The sequence below is a fragment of the Montipora capricornis genome, chromosome 1 (genome assembly GCF_036669925.1).
Source record: "Montipora capricornis isolate CH-2021 chromosome 1, ASM3666992v2, whole genome shotgun sequence".
Taxonomy (NCBI): domain Eukaryota; kingdom Metazoa; phylum Cnidaria; class Anthozoa; order Scleractinia; family Acroporidae; genus Montipora; species Montipora capricornis.
The window spans coordinates 51,405,302-51,427,801 of NC_090883.1; the positions used below are offsets into that span (position 1 = coordinate 51,405,302).

The following is a 22,500-nucleotide window of genomic DNA, read 5'->3' on the forward strand; positions in this document are numbered from 1 at the left end:
GCCGCCGTGTTCCGTTTAGTGTATTGTAGGTCAAGCGGACACTTCGTGGGCATACTTGTTCCATTTCGTACTGACGGGTGGTGTGCATTGTAGTGGTTAACGTTCGGTTATCTGACGGCTACACACAAAAACCTTTAGCTCATCCCACAAAGTAAAAATGTTTCTTAAAAGAAACACTCCCGAAAGAATCTCTGGAATTTTAAGCCTTCCAATTACCTTGCAAAAATAAAAGTACAATTATTTTTATGGGATGTAGAAATTCTTAAACCATTACACAAATTTGTTCCTGTTTTATCCAAAATGCTATAAATATAAACTTTTAGGCTTGAGATGGCCAAACTCTCCTTGGTCAAAGAATAGGTATTTGAATTGCAGCAAGGATCCAGACAATCGTGATGGAGTGCAAACTTAGTTTCACAGTAAGTTAAGAAAACAATTTTGCTGTTAATTCGTTTTAGGCCCTATCAGTAGGTAAGACGAGGGACTGCACCCTTTTCTGTAACCGACACGTTGAGAACTTCCCCTTGCACCAGCAACGCGAAATTCGGATTGGTCCGTCACCGCGGTCATATTTTTGGACGAGTGAATTACTTCTTGTCAGATTGTGCTTCCATTTCCCAGGGAAAAGATAAGCACGATATGGCGGTAGATATGGCGGTATATGGCGGTAGATTTCGATCATTTATCCCTTCAAATAGGAAACATTGAACCCAAACAAGAGCAGTGACGTGCGGTCGAAGCTCTCCTATTGGGCAAGTATGTTATGGCTGTTCTACCATTGGTTTCGGCAAGACCATTACTTATAAGAGCTTTGCCCTCTTTAAAAAGGATACGGGTGACCGAAATCAAACGCCATCGATCTTGGTAATCGTTCCTGGTCGCAGCTTCACCGAAGACCAGTTTCGGTCGAAAAATTATCTATGGGTAGTTGCCTTTGAGAAGAAGGGAATTTGTTAAAAGAAATGCGTTTGAACAAGTATTGAGTCATCATTTCTGCAGAATGAGCTTTGTCTTCTGACTTCAGATTTATGACTGACGAGTCGTTCGTTCTAAGCAAGAATTTGTCCTTGACAGTTGTCGACGGACGACACACCGTCGAAAATTGCCAAAACACTCCAAAATTTAATTTAACAATTGTTCTGCAAATCCGGCAAAAATCTAAGGCCTCTCTCTGTTTAGCTTTTCTACCTCTCTTTTACCGGGCTTCTTTCGAGTGTTGTTTATTAAATTCAAAATAAATACAGTAGTTTTTCTGCAGTTTCTTTTCCGAATAGTTGATTAAATTCGACATGCACATAAATATTTCCAAGCCGTTACTGTAGTTATTTGAGTGCATGTTTATTTACACTAGCAATAAAAAAGGCGGAACCATCTGTCATTTCCTTTCACTAATTAGATTAGCTGATTTGGTGATTCTACAAAGGATGCAGTCCCTTCTTTCTCTCCTCTTCCCCTTTTTGTTTGTTTGCGTAGCAAAACACAACTGCCTCAGAAAGCGGCCCGCTCGAATAATTTACGCAGGGACCAATCGAAGTCTAGGCTTACCGTGGCACCAAAAGTTTCTTTCTGCAGCACGTTTCATATCACTGATTACGATCTCTACTGAGTCGTAAGAACATTGAAGGATCTTAAGAATTTTAATATACATATATCATTATAGGATTAAAAAGCATAATACCAAGTGGAGAGCTGAACATAAAGGAAAAGTAAACTTGTTCTTTAAGGAACCTAAACAGTTAACTAAATTCACTTGATGGGTCCACATTTCACTTCAAAGATGCAATTGCAATATTTTTGGGCATATAGACAATGTAGCCCTATTCACTAAAGAAGCCGGATTTTTCAAATTAAGGGTGTTCTTCCGGGCAACTTCTCTCCAAAACGAAGGCGGTAACCCCCCATTTTTTTAAAATTTGCAGAATAAAATCGATGTTAGAAAATTTTGGCGCGAACGTCCTTAAGGAGGCTCGAAAGGGTTTTTAGCTGAGCGCGTCAGCCACACACGCAATTCTAAAAGCTGCTCTCGTCAGCTCACGATTCAAAGTGGATCACTAGAAATAAACAAATACCGCTAATTTTGCTCACCTTTCCTCTAATTTGTTTTACGAGACATCTGGTTTGTCTCTTTCTACTGTGCAAACCTGCCCAGAGGGAAGGAGCACGAACAGGACTCGAGGTCCTATGCGAGGTGCTCCACCCTACCCTATCCAGACCAGAAAGACCAGACCACAACACCGGGAACTACATGCCCTACTATTTACGACAAGTGTGCGGGTTCTTTTACGTCCCACAGGATTATGAACATTGAAGGGTTGTGACACGGGACCTCCGGCTTATTGTCCTTATCCGAGAAGACTAGAGAGTCTAACCATTTGCAGATGTAATTACAAAGGCAGCACTTTCTCCTCAGTTATTTAAAGACCCTGAGTGTTGGTCCGGCCGGAGTTGAACTCACGACCTCCCGCGTGACAGCCCGGTGCTCAACCAACTGAGCCACCGGTGCGCGGTGCTATACATATGGAATATAAATAGACATCTCCTATTCATGAAAACTACGGAAATTGTACACACACGGTTTAATGGTCACTTAAATCCGTTTGCGTTTGCCCATAGCTTCAATCGGGCGTGCATTCAAATGAGCGGGTGATCCATGCGTAAATGCCGATCTTGTAACCCCCTCATTTTTACTGATTTTGCAACTTTACTCGCCTATATCTCTGCTTCCGGAAGGTGAATTTTTTTCATTTTTTGCATGTTAGCTTAGACTAATTTAAAACGTTTGTCTTTCAAATTTAAAAAAATTCTGCAGATGAAAAAATAAATTAGCGACACGTTTCAAAAAAACTTATTTTTCTGAAAAACTGATCTACAGATTTCGTTGAATTTTAAATATTTTAGAGATTATTTCTAACATTATCTGGTAACGCTGAATGGGAAGATTTCACCATCCCATTTTTTCAAAAAATACAATAAAAGAAATGCAGTATATCGTTGCCATGGTAACGTTATTTTGGAGGAAAATGTGATGTGAAAATCTATATATGATGGGTACTTAATACCCTGGCCAAATTTTGTCTTGATATGATTACCCTAACTGTATCTAAAAACAGAATATGTTTATTTGTTTGAAAAAAGGAGAAACTATTTCGAGCCTCTTAAAGAAAACTCCGGGGTATACGGCAATCGTGAAAAGGCCTTCTTTCTCGTAGAAGCAACAGCCGATACAACGTAGATTTTAGTGGTGCACTATATTTCAGCTGGCCAAACAAGACTTCTTCAGGTACAATGAGAGTTTACGTTGGATTGCTTTTATTTACATATATATAGTAAATAGTTGAAATTGAAATTTTGTGGCAAATTTTCCTTCGCAGAGTGGGTAGCGAGACTACTTTCTTAAAAAGATGTTCGATAGAATCTTCGAACATGTCGCTGGCCGAGTTTGAGGCTGATTGAAAGATTTTGGCTACATTTTTTTCTCGATTTCTTGGTTTGCTTGGCCGATCGACCCCTGAGCGTTTCCTACCTCCTCTTTCTGTTAGAGATAGGTGTTCGGTTGAGGATATCTCGCGAAATAGGGGACAGAATGGTACCAAGTTACCAAAGAACGATCACAAAGAGACAACAGACAAGTAAGTGCAACATTAGTGCTTATTTCTCTTATGAAGCCTTCTGATTTGTATCGACTAAAACTCGCCTTACAAGCTCCCTAAATCAAAACACAGAGCTTGGGTCACGTGTGGGGAGAGGAGAGGAAATCTTCTGCGACTATGGTCAGCCTGAGGTTTGGATTTGGTGTTAGCGGTATCTAAAATGCGGCGGTGCTCATTAAAATGTTTTTTTAAAAGCCGTTTTGTTTCTCCTATGTACTGTGGATGACATCTGTTACATTGAATCATGTATATGAAGTTTTTAGTTTCGCAAGTATGTGGGAATTAATGGCGCGCGTTTCGCAGGTAGAGAAGATTGTGTAGTTGGTTAGCCCATGGAAAATGTAACTCGTGACAGAACCGGAAAGAAGTGCGGAATTAGAATGAGTTATATTCGGGGCCAATTTACCTGTTACTAGCAGGTCTGTACGGCTCCACAAATGATCCCAGGACCACAAATGATCCCAGAACAGCAAACGATCCCCAAACTGTGCCGCAAATGATACCAGGACCGCCAATGATCCACATATTGGACCGCAAATGATCCCGAAAAAAAGTAAGGAATGGCATGGAGGGTGGAATGATCTGGCTTGAGAATTAATGCCAAGAGCGCTGATTTTTATTACAATCACTTTAATTCATGGCTAATTATAGTTTTCCAGAAAGACTCAATTTTGTTTCTTTCCACGCTGTTATAAATTTGCAACATTTAATTATCGGATACAATCATCAAAAACTATCTTTGACACAATTCTTAACTGATTGACACCAGGGGCCCGTTTCTCGAACCCTGCGTGTGTTTGCCAGAGTTGTTTGAATATCCCGACATCTTGTTTTGCAGTTACTGGTCACGTGTGACTGACACCAGAATTTATTTGCATTTTTAACTCATGCATGATCAATACGAAATGTTCCTTAATCGAGGCCGCTGGCAGACCCGAAAGAGACTCTGCTTGCAGGGTTCAAGAAAAGGGCCCCTGGTCACAATCAGTTGAGAATTGCGTGCGAATTAGTCTGTGATGATTGTATCCGATAATTAAATGTGGCAATTTTATAAAAGCGTGGTAAGAAACAAAATTCAGTCTTTCTGGAAAATTGTAAAGGCCTGGCCAAACGCTCGCAACATTTCAACACAACATCTTGCAACATTGTTGCATGATATTGCGACATGTGCTGCACGGGGTGGCCAAACGCACGCAACATTTTCATCATTTTCAACGCAACATGTCAATGTTGATGTGCCCCAGGCCCCTGGCGCGCAAGAAGTGGACCTAACGCGCATGCCTTAGCGCAACAATGTTGCGTAAACTTGACCAAACGAGTACAACATCATGCAACAACCAAAATGTTGCACGAAAAATTTGACCGTTTTCAAATTTGATCCAACATCATCCAACATGTTGCAACATATCGCAACATATCGCAACACGGTGGCCAAACGGTTGCAACATGTTGTGCCCAACAATGTTGCAAGATGTTGCGTTGAAATGTTGCGAGCGATTGGCCAGGCCTTTATAATAAGGCAGAAACCTGTTGAGCCATGATCTTAAGCGATTTTAATAAAATTAAGCGCTCTCCTCATTAATTCTCCAGTCACACCATTCCACCCTCCATGCCATTCCTTAATTGTTTTTGGAGGTCATTTGCGGTCCTGGTATCATTAGCGGTACAGTTTGGGGATCGTTTGCGGTTCAGGGATCATTTGCCGTCCTGGGATCATTTGTGGACCCGAATCGGTCTCGCAGGTTAGGGGAGCGTCTGAAAGCCACAACAGGTAGATGTAGGAAAGCATTTTTGCAGCGGTCAGAGGGAAGCAGTAGATTGTAGTGATTTTTATAACGTTGAAGATGGAAGGAAATGATGGATTCTAAGTCGTTATAAAAGGTTTGCGTTCAGGTTTGTTTATCTGTTTAGATTGTAGGGTATGTATGCAGGGAATTTCTGCGGCGCGTTGTATTTGTTTAGTAACTAAGTCGCATTTGTAACCTCCTTTCACTCGGAAGCTAAGGTATATGTCGTTAGCTCAGTAGAGCGAATCTTGAACGTTTCGTCGTAGACGGAGTGCTAGGCTGAAATGAATGGCTTTTTTGTGTGTAGAGGATGACAGGAAGAATAAAGTAAATGTTGGTGTTTGTCCGTAGGTTTCGTTTTTAGGTCTGTATTTATGATTTCCTCACTAGTTAGTGAGACGTCAAGGAAAGGAACATTGGTAGGAGAGTGTGAGCTAGTGAATTTCATGGTAGAGTTAGGGTTAGGTTCTCCTGACTTTTAGTCAAATCATAAAAATGTCATCGATGTATCTTAACCAAGTATGGGGTTGTTTTGTCCAATGTCCAAGGAAAAGGTTAGCAAAAGAGGGGGACATTTTTAGTGCCCATAGCTGTGCCGTGTATTTAAAGGTAGTGGCTAAAATTAATTAAAAGTGAAGTTATTAATGGGTTGAGAATCATGCGGATGAGGTCGCAAATAGTGCCAGGAGTAGGAATGGTGTTGTTAGGATTAGCATGTAAAAAATGACCACAAGCATTAATTACCGTCATTATGTGGAATATTGGTGCATAAAGATGAGACGTCAAGTGTTACTAATAATAAATTAGAGGGTAATTTGCCAATGGTAAGGAGTTAAATTAATTGAGAAAACCATTAGCATCTTTAACATAAGATGGTTGAAGATGATGGTCAACAAAGTGGGATATGCGTTCAGTGGGATTACTATTGGATGAAAAAATGAGGCGTCCTGGATTACCTTGCTTGTGTACTTTGGGAAGGACGTAAAAACGTCCTGGTTTCATGGTTTTACGTCAGGTTCTATGAAGTATTGTTTTGTCTTCTCGTCAATGAGGTCGTCAGTGTATATGCATTCTGTTTACGTATACTGCGTCGGTATAATTTAGAGTCGTTAAACATTTGAAAAATATTTGGCAATTGATGTTATTTCCTTTTCTCAAATCGTCGAACGTATCTCCCTAATCTTTGATTATTACTAGTTTCTGTCAAATCTATTTCTAACAGAGCATTAGTGAAGATGAGGTTTAAAACCTTTGCAAAAACCGTGGACGAAACGTCTTGCACAGCGTTGGATCAGAGAAGATCGTAATTAGTCAAAATTTATTAAAAAATATTTATGAAAGTCAAGTAGACTACTGCCCGACTGATAGAGCACAATTACATTATCGTCCTCGTACGCTTGAATAGTGCGGACCTGCGGGGAAATAGCCAGTGATTAAATTTCACAAAAAACCACACTCCTGGAGATGAGCATGACGGCAATGGAGAGATATTATACAAAACACTAACCAAATGAAGATGACGCCAGCTTATAACTTCGTTGCTATACTCGAGAAAGCTCTTTCTTTAGAAAAACCTTTCATTGCTTCAGCGATCGATACTGTCTTGGGTTCCAGTCCTTCCCCTACAGGTGACGCAAAAACGTGACAAACGAAATTTTCCAAGAGCTTTGCAAAATCACATCGATTTTACTCGTTTAGTTTATCGGTGTCCCCTATTTTTTAAATCATGAGACATTTACTTTACTTACTATCTACAAAATCTCACCGTAAGAAGTTGTCTTTTTTAAAACAATTTCTTTCCTCGTGCCATCGTATTCCGGAATTGGTCGCAAGGGGTAGCGCTTACGGAAACATTCGTTGAGGATGAACTTAATCACTGTTTTCGACATCCGTAGCGGCATCCAATTATCTAAAATCCTACTCCTAGAAACCTATGCACAGAAACCTCCACTCTAACAGTTTATTTTTATGATTTTTGATGGACGATCAGATGAGGCTACATCTCGTTATGGTGACCCATTTATCGAAATTAAGGCATTTTTCCACTGCCATTTTCTCCGAAAAAAGGTCGGTGACCCCCATTTTTTTCATTTGTGGAGTAAGTACTTTGTGACCTAACTCTAGGCGAGAAATGAAGAAAATTTCACCGTAGGAATATTTTGGCGCGAACTTCCTTTAGAAAGCAATTCTAGTTTTTACATGAGAATTTAGTGCAAATTTATCTTGGTTAAAGGCCAGTGCTCTCACCACTGCTCAGCACTGCGCCAGCCCTACTCCCCAATAACGCATATTAGAAATCAACTATGCTAACAGAACTACCAACAATGCTTTTATCATTAGAAGAAAACTACCATTATTTTGGCAGTTGGTTGTATTGCTGTCGGTATAGTTTGCTGTTCTGACCGCGCACTGGTAGCTCAGTTGGTCGAGCACGCGGGAGGTCGTGAGTTCGACTCCGGCCGGACCAACACTCAAGTTCTTAAAATAATTGAGGAGAAAGTGCTGCTTTTGTAATTACATCCGCAAATGGTTAGACTTTCAAGTCTTCTCGGATAAGGACCATGATAAACCGTAGCCTTCCCGTCTCATGAATATTTTCCATGTTTATAAGTTCTCTGTGGGACGTTAAAGAACCCACACACCCGATGTTGTGGCTGTCGTCTTTGAGTAAGTTCTTTCCAGCAGAAGTGACCGGCCTCGCGTAATGTCTCTGAAAAGGCTTGTGGTGTATGAGGCCACCTAAGCAAAAAACAGCCACAAGTCAATAGGACTTTGCCGAGTGCTTGAAAATGTAGATGTAGATAACCTGCATTTTAAAGTGTTTGACTGTCATGCTAGAGACATTTATGGTAAGAGTCATCCTCAAACTCTTAGATACTTCAAGTATGGATAACGTAGTGTAATACTTTCAAACTTTGTATGGAATAAGTGATCAGTATGAACTAAAAGGTTTACAAATCACTAAATATGACTTGCAATTACCTAATATGTACCAAATGACTTAAATACACCATGAGATCAACTTACATAAGTGTTTTAAAAAACATTGTTTTTCTATAGCTCTTTTTCTCAGTCGTTTCATCTTGTAGTTGCTGGAAGATATTTGCAGACAAGTAACAAACAGGAAATGCTATTTCTGTTGGCAGTCTGAGAAACAAAAAGTGATCAAATTAATAGTAGGAACAGAGAGGGCCCTTTGTTTCGACAGCCAATGAGAGACTCTGGTTGGACATCAATGACAATAGATAACGTCAACGTCAACGATATCTTTGCTGTTAAGGGGACATTAGCGAGGGCCCTAATGTAAAAACACGAATGAACACACGAATCTAAAGATAATCAGGTTGGAAAAACTGATTTTTCAAAATAAGGTACCAGTTGTTCGCTTCTAGTCCGGCATGAACTCCAGGCCGCTTGACCTTTTTTCTTTTTGCCTCCCTTAACGAAGTACTAACCTCCCATATATGCGTGGAAAATACCGATACTACTTTCAATATTTGCTTAAACTTTAGTCAAAACGTTATGATTGAGTGTAATACCGACTGACTAGCATCACAGCTATCAAAGGGTGAAATCCGGACAATGAGTCCCGATTTCCACCACATTATACCTTTCCTTTGACAAGAAATCATGGAAGACCTTTCCTTTTTCTTTTTTTTTTTTTTTTTTTTTTGTTTCGCTACGAGGATAACAATGAAAAAAGCACTTCTTTGTCGTGAATTTTCTATAACGAAAAATTGCTCAGAACTGATCAGAAGTCTACGTTAATAGTGCACACTATGCAGAGCTTAGCCTAGTACTTAGTATATGGCTAGGAACGTTTTTATCACTTTTTCCTCCCTCCCCGCTTCAGCCATTTGATGAGGGTCAGTCTCGTGCTTCTCAAGTTGGCTCGATCATGCCCCAAAAGAAATCTGGCCTTGATTGTATCATTCCACGAGCAGTAATGAACTGGTTGCGTAGTGTCTCGCTATTCGATAAATTTAATCCATGCTCGCTTAAGGGGACATTAAGTATTTGTTATGTAAGAAATGGGCAGACAGGAAAACGTTTTCATTTTTTAGTGTTTTCATAAGAAGCTAAATATTTGCTTTGTAACAAATGAGCAAATGCAAATCCATTTTTAAGCACCACGATATCGATACGCAAACAATGCTGTTGGGCAGAGCTTGAATTGGCTGTGATTGCTGACTCCGACTTGAACTGAGTAGCTAGAATGTAGTCTTCATTACAACATCACCAATAATAGCTGCACTGACAAGACAGGGCAGATTTTAAATCACTCTTAAGTTCTCTTCAAGTATTCACTCATCAAATTCTTAAATTTACAATTCGCAAACACGTCCTGCTTCCTTAGGTAACTAGCGATTTCGAAACCAAGAAATCCGGTGATGGCGCCAGTCAAACTTTGACTGGTTCAGTCCCTCAGCCTTTTCACAAAAATACCCTTACGATTAAGAGTATCCTAAGGATATCGTGGTTATTTGCACTTGTTGTTCATTCATTAGAAAGAAAGTCTTTGGCTTCTTATCACATTAATGAAATTTATAGCATAGCAAGAATTGTACGCAATCAATTCAGTAATCTTGAGTTATGCATCGTGATGAGCTGGGGGTACCAAATGTGACTTGACTTAAGCCTTTAAGTTCCCTGTGGAACATAGGGCCGCAACAACACTCCTCCAACGCACTCGATTCTGTGAGGTCCTCCTCAGCTGTGCCCATGTCGTACCAATGGCATTCACGTCTGCATCAGTGCTCCTGCGCCAGGTCTGTTTCGGTCTTCCTACTTTACGCTTTCCTTGAGGATTCCAGTCGAGGGCTTGCTTGGTGACGTTTGAGGGGGACTTCCTGAGTGTGTGGCCGATCTACCCCACTTCCTTTTTTTGATCTTCACTTCAATGGGGCTTTGACCAGTCTTGTCCCAGAGGTCGGCGTTGGAAATGACGTCTGGCCATCTGATGTTGACGATGTTTTTGAAGCATGTGTTGATAAAGGTCTGCAGCTTTTGGGTGTTTGATTTAGTAGTTCTCCATGTTTCGGAGCCATACAGTAAGACAGACTTGACGTTGGTGTTGAAGATTCTGATCTTGTTGTGGAAGGAGAGAGCCGAAGAATGCCAAATGGGGCGGAGGGTGTTGAATGCATGTCTGGCCTTGTTGATCCGGCTCTTGATGTCTTCGTCTGTTCCTCCATCTGTGTTGACGACACTGCCCAGGTAGACAAACTTCTCCACCTCGTTCAGGTCTTCGTCGTGGAGTGTGATGGGGTCTTGTTTCTTGTTGTTTTTTCGCATCACCACCGTCTTCTTGATATTGATATTGAGGCCCGTCTTCTCAGCTTCTTCGGCGAGGCGGGACAGCTTCTCTTGTGCATCCTGGTGTCTGTGTGAGAGGAGGCTAATGTCGTCAGCGAAGTCCAGGTCCTCCAGCTGTTTGGTGAAAGTCCACTGGATGCCGGTCTTCTTATCTGATGTTGCCTGCTTCATAATCCAGTCGACTACCAGAAGTAAGATGGTCGGCGACAGTTTTGCAGCCTTGACGAACACCGGTCTGTACCTGGAATGTGTCCGTCAACTTCCCATCGTGTATGACTTGGCAGCTGGAGTTGTCGTACAGTTGCTGTATGATGGAAACGAACTTGGTTGAGGGGGGGGGGGGGGGAAGCCGTAGTGTTCCATTAGCCTCCAGATGACGTCGCGATCCACACTGTCGAATGCCATTTGGAAGTCGACGAAAACTGAATACAGTGGGATCTGCCATTCCAGCGACTGCTCAATGATGATTCGCATCGTGGCGATATGGTCTGTGCAGGATCTGTCTTGACGAAAACCTGCCTGCTCCTCTCGTAGAGTTTCGTCCAGGGCCTTCTTGATTCTCTCCAGGATGATTCTTGTCAGGACCTTGCATGGGATGGAGAGCAGCATGATACCCCGCCAGTTGTTGCATGATGACAGGTCCCCTTTCTTCGGCAGTTTCACCAGTTACCCTTTCTTCCATTCCACTGGGATCTGCTCGTTCTCCCAGATCTTCATCAGGAGTGGATGGATCATCTCCGTGGAGGTCTGGACGTCCGCCTTTAGTGCTTCTAGTGGAATGCCGTCTGAGCCTGCTGCCTTGCCTGACTTCAAGGACTTGATAGCTTTGCTGACCTCGGCCTTGGTTGGTGGATTCATGCTCACCGCTAGCTGGTTTGCTGCTGGTGGGATGTCAGGTGGGACTTGAGGTGAGGGTCTGTTGAGAATCTATTGGAAGGGTTCTGCCCATCTTGCTCTCTCTTTGGCTTCATCTGTGATGGTCTCGCCGTTCTTGTCTTTCACTGGTCTTGAGGGGGCCTTGCTTTTCCCTGACAGTGTTCTTGTGATTTCATACAGCCTCTTCATGTCTCTTTTGCCAGCTGCTGTTTCTGCTTCTTCTGTGAGGTCGTGTATGAATCTCCTCTCGTCCGCTCTGGTGCTTTTCTTGACCTGTCGGCTCAGCTCCCAGTACTGGGCCTGTAGATCTTGCTTCTGTTGCAGGTCTTGGGTCTGGTTGATGTCGTTCTTTAGCTGTTTCCTCTCTTTGATGAGTGTCCAGGTATTGGCTGACAGCCACTTTGTGTTGTCTAGTTTTCTTCCCCATTACCTCATTACATGTGACCTTCCAGGTGTCCCTAAGGCCACACCATGTCTCCTCTACTGATTCTTCTGGTTGGTGGGCGAGTGCGCTGAACCGGTTTCTCAGTTCACTTTGGTAGACCTCAGCTTTTGTTTTATCTTTCAGGCTGTGTATGTTGTATTTGTGGGATGGCCTGTCTGCTCGGTCTCTGTAGACTTTCAGCTTGACTTTCAGGTCTGCCACCACCAAGTGATGGTCCGAGGCTGCGTGTGCTCCTCGTTTGACTCTGACGTCCAGCAAGCTTCTCCTCCACTTTCTTCCGATGGTGACGTGATCGATTTGATTCACAGTCCTCCCATCTGATGATGTCCATGTCGTCTTATCGATCTGCTTGTGCTGGAACACGGTGCCTCCAATGACCAGGTCGTTGAAGGAGTGGAACTCAGTGAGTAGCTCTCCATTCTCGTTCTGGACGCCAACTCCATGTTTTCCCATGATGAGTTCTCTGTTGGTGTTGTCTGCCCTCACTTTAGCGTTGAGGTCACCCATTAGGATCTTCAGGTCTCTTCTTGGCAGCTTATCCATCACTGTCTGGAGCTGCTCATAGAATGCCTCCTTTTCCTCTGTCTCTGCTGCGTTGGTGGGTGCGTAGCACTGGATGACGGTGGCTTTCCTCCCCTTGGAGTTGAACCTTGCAGTCAAGAGCCTCGGTGATACTGGCTCCCAGGAGAGTAGTGCCTGTGCTGCCTCAGGTGTCAGAAGCAGGGCTACTCCATGAAGGTGTGGGTGTCCTTCCTCATGTCCAGAGTAGATGATAGTGTCACCACTCGTAGGTCGCGTTCGTCCAGTGCCGTTCCAGGGTGTGTCACACAGCCCTAGCATCTTGAGGTTGTAGCGATGCATTTCCCTGCTCACTTGTGCAGATTTCCCTGCCTCATATAGGGTTCGGATGTTCCAGGTCCCTATTCTGGTCTTGATTTTGGCTGTCAGAAGAGTTGTCTGCGCACTGGCTTCCCGAAGGCTTTCACCAGCCCGCATCATAGGCTCTACTGGAGAGGACTCTTCCGGAGCCAAGTTGTTTTCTGGATTTGTTGTTGCGGTTTCTGTAACAAGTCTGTTTTCTGGGACTGGGGTGTTAGCCCAGCGCCCAACCCCCAGACCTGGAGGGCCGGTTGGTTTGGTGTCTGAGTTTTCCTTCTCGTAGATGGATTGCCGATCAAGGCTAACGAGCTCCATCCACCCGTGGTTTAGAATCAGAGTTTTCCTTCTCCTAGATGGACTGCCTACCAAGGTTATCGAGCTCCATCTACCCGGGATTTGGAATCAGAGTTGTCCTTCTCCTAGGCTATGTCGGTACGCAGCACCCTATTCCGTATTATTCAGGTGCAAACCCCCAAAGGGAGGGCTCCCCTATCCGCCACCCGGGGGACGCGCCCCTACGCCGTATAGCCCCAGCGCGAGGGTACCAAATGTACTGACGGTGTAATTGATAAAAATTCTTTGAAGCTTTTAACTGGGTGTATGTACATAGAGGATGTGATAGGTTTTGAGAACAGACGCTGAGCTAAACTTACATGTCTAAATATCTTAGTGCTGTCTAAATTTACTCTCATTTTCCATACTGATTCTAAGGTGGAATTGAGTTCAGCTTGGGCTCAAGAAAAGATAGTTATATTGAATTGTCCCTGCGCGGTTATGAAACGCTTAGATCAAACAACTGAAAGCCAATTATTTTGTAACACAGGGCTAGCGAAGCTTCATTTCCTTACTTAAATATACATTTGCAAAGGCCACCAGGAAGTATTTGTTCCAGAAACTCAAAACACAAGTCGTTTAAATGTTAATTTCAATTTTAGTTTTAATTTTGTAGTCTTAGGATAATGTATAGATGTATATATGTCTTTAATAATATTTTGATTAATTTAGCTAATTAGATTAATTTAGATAATTAGTTTTTTCACAAACGAAGAGCCACTATGTGGAAGTGTTGTGAAATAAACCTTTTACTTACTTACTTACTTACTTGGTTTCGGTAAATACAAGGGTATGTCAGTAATTGTGTGTGCCATCGGTCCAAAAAAGTCTACGCTTCTCTTAACTAAAAGGACGTATCTAATAGTGAATTTGTTTTGACAAATTCAATTGCAGGAACACCACAAAACTGAATATCTTGGATCATTAGTTCATTTTAGGGCTAATACAAATTTCACTGAACTTTTCGCATGAACAAATATATTGAATTTACGGGTATAGTTGTCCAAGCAAAAAAAACTTGCAAAAAAGGCTGAACAAGAGGGTGAACACTAGTAAAAGCAGTAACATTGTAAATTATTAAAGTCTTCCTTTTTTATCGAATCTTCAAAACAACCCTGTTATAGATAATACAGACATCAAAATCCGACGGAAATGCGGAAACGTTAACTGTTGAAGTATGTTGTTTGCCCAAATCTAAGGACACTGCAGGATTTAAACTCTATTTCTCGCCTGTTAGCCACAGTTCTCGAGAAAGTGGTTAAATGATGAAAGGCGCTGGCCTTCGAGAAAAATCCTGTAATATTTTGAAAGGGGTACTAACAATAAACAGTATGTCAGTCGCAAAATGTCAATGTCGAGATGTCGGCGATAATAGAACCGTGTAATTGTTAAGCAACATGAATACTTCAGGACAGGGGGTCATCTGCGAAGCTCACCGATGCCTGCAAAGATTGCCTAAAGCCGGTCCATATCGTAAACTTTTTTTATCTTTAGACGGCGAAACTAGCATTGTGTCACTAATTAATTAAACACAACACAGTATACAACAATCTTTTTTTGACAGAATGAGCCCGGATGAAGCCAGGGTTACTTAATCCAGTTTCGTTTATATGTCTGGTTATTTTTCGCTTGACCGATAAATTGAGTGTGCGAACGTTCATAATTATCATAATCACGAAAGAAAAGTTAAGTTCAGTATTTTTTTCGTTTGCACAACAATCGATGTGATGTTTTGTCCAAAACCTTGATACCATTTATCTAAAGCGCATCGCATGAAAAACCCTGCGTAAAATATTATCTGCAACTATCCCCTGTGAAAAATTTAGCTTGTTCCACAACCGTATCCCATTTTCACGGGTGCGTCGTCGAGTGCTAAAGAATATTCTCGATTAGCGTAGCTTCTTTTTTTCACACCCAAAGACAGTCACGTGTTACATCCCGTTGTTATATGGAAAATATAACAAATATGGCTAGACCAAAATGTTAAATATGGCTAGACCAATCGTCCCAAAACTTATTGTGTACTTGTGCATGCATTCAAAACCTTAATTAAAAACCTACGGAATATCGTAGCATGTTGCTACATATTAGAAGCACTTTGAGCTCTAAAGGTAGACACCCTGTTTTACTATGGTCTTAGTTGATTTCTGCCGCCCAGTTCCGTTTTTACGTAAGACGTGTTGCGTTTAGTGTATTGTAGGTCATGCGGACACTTCGTGGGCATACTTGTATCATTTCGTACTGACGGGTGGTGCCCATTGTAGTGGTTAAAGTTCGGTTATCTGGCGGCTACACGCAAAGACCTTTAGCTCATCCCTCAAAGTAAAAATTTTTCTTAAAAGAGACACTCCCGAAAGAATCTCTGGAATTTTAAGCCTTCCAATTACCTTGCAAAAATAAAAGTACAATTATTTTTATGGGAAGTAGAAATTCTTAAACCATTACACAAGTTTGTTCTCGTTGTATCCAAAATGATATAAATATAAGCTCTTAGGCTTGAGATGGCCAAACTCTCCTTGGTCAAAGAATAGGTATTTGAATTGCAGCAAGGATCCAGACAATCGTGATGGAGTGCAAACTTAGTTTCACAGTAAGTTAAGAAAACAATTTTGCCGTTAATTCGTTTTAGGCCCTATCAGTAGGTAAGACGAGGAAAAGTAACCAGATCAAAAGTAGCCTGAATGACTTGACAGCAGAAAGACAATAAAATTTACTTCTCTGATTTTCTATTAATCAATATTACAAGTGGATGCTTGAGCGTACTGAGTGGAAAACACCTAAAGAACATTGAACACTTAGGACTCAAGCAGAGGTGTAAGCCTGACACAGGAGCAAACAATTTGTTGTTTATGAGTGACTAACCAAGCGTTTCTACTGGCAAAAACGTTATAAGGCTTTTAGTTTGATTCAGTGTGCTTTTGCTTTCGGGGAAAGCCGTGTAGATTTTGCCGAATACGAGTCTCATCATATTCTCCTGTGCTTATTTAACCCCCAAAGTGTTCTTTAATAATGATAATAAAAAATCTAAAGGTTGTTTACCTGAGCACGAGTGCTCTACTAATTGGGGAGACTACAAATCAACTGAAATCAGAACAAATCAAATCAAATGTTGGTTTTAGAGTGGAGGGGTAAACCGGAGTACCCGGGGTGAAACCTTGCAGAGTAACAGAGTAGACAACCAACAATCTCAACTCACATATGGCGTCGAATCTGGGAATCGATCCCGAGCCACATTGGTGGAAGGTGAGTTCTCTAACCACTGCGCCATGAATCGCAAAAGTGAACTCGTTAAAACTCCTCAATACATTTTAAGTGAAGAAGAGACCACGTTATTCACTTAAGTTTGCGTATTAGTCTCTAAATATAATTATCTTTACCTAGATTACTAATGCTAAAATTTTTTTGTAACATTAATTCAGCTCTTCCTATCCTGAAATTACTGAAGTTTTAAACCGTGAAATATTGCTGGCTTGCTACGACTTATTATAACATAACAAAAGTAAAGAGCGCACGGATTGGTCGATTACCCGTTTACTATTTTCCTGTGGGTGAATGGTTATGAAAAGGTGCCTTTTCTCCTCAAACTATCATAATAAAAATCGACAAGTGCACCCCTGAAAATGATGAAATTTCTTCCCAGTTTTATGAAAACAAGACTCAGAAAAATGATGAAATTTCTTCCCAGTTTTATGAAAACAAGACTCAGAAATGTCGTTTTTTACCCCATTAGTGGTTTTTTCCTCGAGCTTCTAGCAAAGCGATTTGCGTTAGTCAGCAAGAGGCATTCGAAGAATGCAAAAGATGTCACAAACTGTAACAAGATGTTTTGGTTATGTTATAAAATAGATAGCAAGTGGTTCAGCGGAAAATTCATTCTAAATTTCTAGGGACTTGAATAGGAAGAAAAAGTGTGTAGAAAACTAAAATCAGTTTGGGCAACCAGCTGCACTATTTAAAAGGGTGTGGTACCTTCAGTAAAAACTGGATCCGCTAATGCCAGTCCAATCTCATCCCCAGAACCCCCGTGTCTTTTGGTCAGCGCCAAGACACAGAGCTCTGGAATAATCAATTTTCAGAACTGAGTTGATTGGCTTATTGATTTATCAAACTGCTTATGCAGAAACTACCGAGTGTAAAACAGCTTGTAATTTACGAATATGGCACAAAAATCTCCAACTAAACTTGTAAACTCGAAGATTTCGTGCTGCTGTTGTAAACGTTTGAGTTCTAATGATCGCCTTATTTCACTTTTCGGTGAAACTGCAATTCCTAAAATCTTGGAGTTTTGGAAATTGATTATTCCAGAGCTCCGTGACTTGGCGCTGACCAAGAGACACGAGGGCTCTGGGGACGAGATTGATGTCAGTCCAGTTGGTCCTCCCAGTGGAGCATGCGTAATCAAGTATGATTTCCAAACCACCAGGCCACAGTCTACTTTCCGGGCCTCACTATCCGGATTTACTTAGACTGCAAGCACGCTTTTCTGACGCAGTCGTGTTTTGTCACGCAAACGAACAAAAAGACCGAGGGAGGCTTGGGAAGATTAGAGAAAGAAGGGACTGCACCTTTTTCTATAACCGACACTATGAGAACTTCCTCTTGCACCAGCAACGGGAAATTCGGATTAGTCCGTTGGCAATGCATTGCGGTCATATTTTTGGACGAGTGAATTACTTCTTGTCAGATTGTGCTTCGATTTCCCAGGGAAAAGATAAGCACGATATGGCGGTAGATATGGCGGTATATGGCGGTAGATTTCGATCATTTATCCCTTCAAATAGGAAACATTGAACCCAAACAAGAGCAGTGACGTGCAGTGGAAGCCCTTCTATTGGGCAAGTATGCTATGGCTGTTCTACCATTGGTTTCGGCAAAACTATTACTTATAAGAGCTTTGCCCTCCTTAAAAGGGATACGGGTGACCGAAATCAAACGCCATCGATCTTGGTAATCGTTCCTCGTCGCAGCTTCACCGAAGACCAGTTTCGGTCGAACAATTATGTATGGGTAGTTGCCTTTGAGAAGAAGGGAATTTGTTAAAGGAAATGCGTTTGAACAAGTATCGAGTCATCATTTCTGCAGAATGAGCTGTGTCTTCTGACTTCAGATTTATGATTGACGAGTCGTCCGTTCTAAACAAGAATTTGTCCTTGATAGTTGTCGACGAACGTCACACCGTCGAAACTTGCCAAAACACTCCAAAATTCAATTTAACACTTGTTTTGCAAATCCGGCAAAAATCTGAGGCCTCTCTCTGCTTAGCAATTCTACCTCTCTTTTACCGGGCTTCTTTCGAGCGTTGTTTATTAAATTCAAAATAAATGGAGTAGTTTTTCCGCAGTTTCTATTCCGAATAGTTGATTAAATTCGACATGCACATAAATATTCCCAAGCCGTTACTGTAGTTATTTGAGTGTTTATTTACACTAGCAATAAAAAAGGCGGAACCATTTGTCATTTCCTTTCACTAATTAGATTAGCAGACTTGTTGATTCTACAGACAAAGGATGCAGTCTCTTCTTTCTCTCCTCTTCCCCTTTTTGTTTGTTTGCGTAGCAAAACACAACTGCCTCAGAAAGCGGCCCGCTCGAATAATTTACGCAGGGACCAATCGAAGTCTAGGCTTACCGTGGCACCAAAAGTTTCTTTCTGCAGCACGTTTCATATCACTGATTACGATCTCCACTGAGTCGTAAGAACATTGAAGGATCTTAAGAAATTTAATATACATATATCATTATAGGATTAAAAAGCATAATACTAGGTGGAGAGCTGAACATAATGGAAAAAATTTCTATCGTTGTGCTTTAGATTGCAGTTATAGTCCTGTTGGGCGGCGCCGTTAGAATCAAAGCCAAATGTTTCACCCTCAGCTCAAGAATTAGATCTAATTCTAGTGAATTGGATCATCTCGTTAAAGTTGGCTCATCCCAAGGCAGCGCGAGATGCGATGGAAAATTCACAACGGATCCCGATGCAAGTAAGTTCTTTATTAATTGCCAATAAATCACTAATCCAAAGCAAATAGTTCATTTTATACCGGTCAAGATAATCGTCAATAAAGCAGTAATGTTGTTAAAAATGCTGAGACGAACACGAGCGTCTGTTAACGTGTTGGAATGTGAAGATGAATCAGAAGTGCTCAAGTTGACCATTTGTTGATTTAATTCAAGGATTTCCACTTTAATATGTATAGTTTGTACTGATTTCGAAGAATCCTGGCCTTATTAGTTTTCCAGCAAGCAAATCCTGCGAAAGTCTGATGAAGAGGCGTTGGAAGATGCGCGTGTAAAAATATCAACTGTGTGTTTCTCCTATGTAACAAGCATTAGCTGTGGTTACACACACCTTGGGTTTGGGGGCTTCCAAAGGGTAAATGGCTTGGGTTTGGTTCAGCTCAAGTTTCATGTTACCTTTTGGAATACGATTACACAGTAAAAGCTTCCCCTCAGGGTAATAGTATCTGACCTGCGAATCGCCCTTTTTGAAGGACAAACTGATGAAAATAAAGAAAGAAATACTGACATTGATGCACGAAACCTTGCCATGTGACCTCGTGCTACAAGTAGGCGCGAAATCGGCCAAGCGTATCAGAGGTCAACTCCGAGAACTGCAGACGATTTCCTGTATTAGCTACGTTTTGCTTTCCTACTTTTCAGTTCAGGAGATGTCATGGGAAGTTCTTTTGTTCTTTTTGATGTATCCACGGAAATAACCTTAAGGCAGTTTCGGTCTACCTAGGGCAAGCGGTACCCATGGGTACAATGGCTAGTGTAACCACAGGTATTGCAACATGGACATGTAAATTAATGCACGAACGGAACTCTCGTGGAGCCGTTCATACTTAGCACATTACCAATCCTATGGACTTGTCTTGTAGCCGTGATTTTATTCTTATTTGTGTTATTGCATTGCATCTTTTCCCAACCAGGGTTTCAAATCAAGTGCGTCAGACGCAATCAAATTGAAATGAAGTGTATTCGACGGGGAGAATATGCACTCAAGGCCATCAACAACACAAATAAATGGGAACTTGTTTTTGAGGTCAGTGAATTCTTTTAATTGCAAAAATGAGTAGCGTCTGCTTTCATTCACATAAAAAAAGCCCGATCTTAATTTAAACTAGGGGAATCTTATTTTAATTAAATTGTTTACATTTTTTGCCTCATTAGCAGAAGGCTATCATTTTCTAACCAGTCAGCCGAGAATCAAGTACTAAATATTGAAAGTGCATCGCATATTAAATAACTGTCTCTGAAAATATGACATTCCAGATATTTCGCCTTTGCCATCCAAGTATTCGTTTGGGGTTTTGATGGCTAATAACTAGCTCGTGATCAAAGCTAAAGGGCTCAAAATATTGGAGATTGAGCTAAGTTTAATTGACAAGTCATTTTATCTTTTGAAGTCAATTTGTAAATCTGTAAGCAAACTCGTATGTAAATGAGAAACAAAATGTAAGCAATGACGTCAGCAAACATCGCATATAGAGAACCTTTTTTTTCTCGTCTCAAATTGGACGAACCTGAAAATCTTTCAAAGCATCATTGGAACAGAATTGTACGCGGGATTCAACCATTCCTATCGTGATGTCACCCTGCGAGCAGAGCCTCCTTTTGTCTTTTTCTTTACTGAATCGCGTCAACTCTTTGAAGCCGCCGCAGCCCGAACTTCTGGACTAGTCAATCTTGTTTTCTCTTGTCAAACCGGTTTTTTCAGTGTGAGCGTCCGTTTAGTGGCAAAACCGATGGTTATAATTGAGCCCGCTGTACCATGAAAAACCAAGATGGCGGCGAGATCTGGCATATTAGGCTTGGGTTCGAGACTGTATCCTGGCAACATGCAGCGCATATTCAATAAAGATCTTACTCGATTCATGCAGAGCCTTTCTCGAGAACGCCAAAATCGAGCAAGCAAAAGAAAGGCTCTGCTGGCAGGGTGTCGTGATGTCTACTTATTCAGCGTAAATCTCATCATACGCCTGTATCGAAAAACCTTCGCTTTTATCGATCCAACTCTAACGGAGCAATCTTTTTTTTATTGAAATCACTCACAGAGGCAGAATTGCTCATCTGCTGATGGCTCGTTTTTGTTCCGTGAGGATAAACTGCATGGCAAAGTACATAAATATTCTTGGGAGACCCCTTCAGGAGTCAGAATGTACCTTTCTTGTCACAGTGACAAAAATAATAGTGCGTTATCTTTAACTGGTGCAGCTCCAGAGGATCCTAGGATACAATTTGCCAAGAGGGAAGTCGGAAGACTACGAGAAAGGTGTATTGAAAAGTGCGTTAACGATAAGTGCGATTAGTTTTGAGAAATAAGGGACTTGTTCACTGAAACGCGCGAAATGTAATGTGTACCTTGTTTTGGTCTCAATTTCACTTTCTAATTTCGAAAATCAGTTGAAATATTGTATCCGTTAGTTAATGTAAAGAGTCTATCCAATTTAAAAGGAATTTCAAACTAAATTTCGAGGTATCATTCGGTGCCACTAGCACCAAGGTAGTTTTGACACGTTTTGTAGCCGATAAAAACCCTCACTTAACACCGAACACCTTTCATGAAACCGATTACAATGACAATAGGGAAGATATTGTTGATGTCACCAATTGTCATTAATGTGCCAACCAAAAACTCATTGGCTGTGGACACAAAGGGTCTTTTGTTCTTGTGGTTGGCGCATTGAATAAGAAAAGCAGTGAATGTAAAAAGATATCTACCCTATATGAAAGCTCTAACAGGTAATAATGACTAAATGGAAACCAACCTTTGAAAGCGAAACCAGGCGATCAATAGTAGAAGTTCCTTGGTATACGTATACCCTTCGGGAAACAAACGAAAATAACACAAAAGGTGACAATGATATTGACATGTGGCTAACGTAGTGACGATAACGTAATGTGCACATGTGGCCACTAAAATACTGTGTTTACTCGAATAAGCGGCGCGGCGCTTATTTAATTTTTCGCGCCACAAGTGCGGCGCTTTTTCGAGGGCGGCGCTTATTTAACCATTGTATCAGACCAATTTATTTTTTCTATATTTTTATTCAACGGTGCACTTTCTCTCTGTTAATTTTCCTATGGACTGATACTAAACTGATAGTAAATCTAGAATTAGTATGTGTAATCAAATGGCGACGAGTGAAATTAGGAAATAATTTCACGCGCGTTTTGTCAAAATTCTGATAATTTCCCGAGCCTTTAGGCGA

At 41.3% G+C, this 22,500-nt stretch overlaps 2 protein-coding genes, 1 long non-coding RNA gene and 1 pseudogene across 3 annotated transcripts; 1 reads left to right on the forward strand and 3 right to left on the reverse strand.

The window, feature by feature from the left end:
- Positions 1-4,175, reverse strand: part of LOC138016268 (putative uncharacterized protein DDB_G0274435) — an 11,616-nt pseudogene extending 7,441 nt beyond the window's left edge.
- A 6,047-nt stretch (positions 4,176-10,222) lies between these two features.
- Positions 10,223-11,611, reverse strand: LOC138016276 (uncharacterized). Its single transcript, XM_068863449.1, has 2 exons — positions 11,424-11,611; positions 10,223-10,994 (listed from the first exon to the last, which is right to left on the reverse strand). The coding sequence occupies exons 1-2, from the start codon at positions 11,609-11,611 to the stop codon at positions 10,223-10,225; spliced, it is 960 nt and encodes a 319-aa protein (XP_068719550.1).
- Positions 11,612-11,801: 190 nt separating this feature from the next.
- LOC138016286 (craniofacial development protein 2-like) lies at positions 11,802-12,617 on the reverse strand. The gene has a single exon (XM_068863458.1). It carries the CDS (start codon positions 12,615-12,617, stop codon positions 11,802-11,804), a length of 816 nt encoding a protein of 271 aa, XP_068719559.1.
- A 6,582-nt stretch (positions 12,618-19,199) lies between these two features.
- LOC138054108 (uncharacterized) lies at positions 19,200-21,457 on the forward strand. Its single transcript, XR_011133257.1, has 3 exons — positions 19,200-19,266; positions 20,218-20,330; positions 21,343-21,457. It is a non-coding gene; the product is annotated as an uncharacterized lncRNA (long non-coding RNA).
- Positions 21,458-22,500: the final 1,043 nt, after the last annotated feature.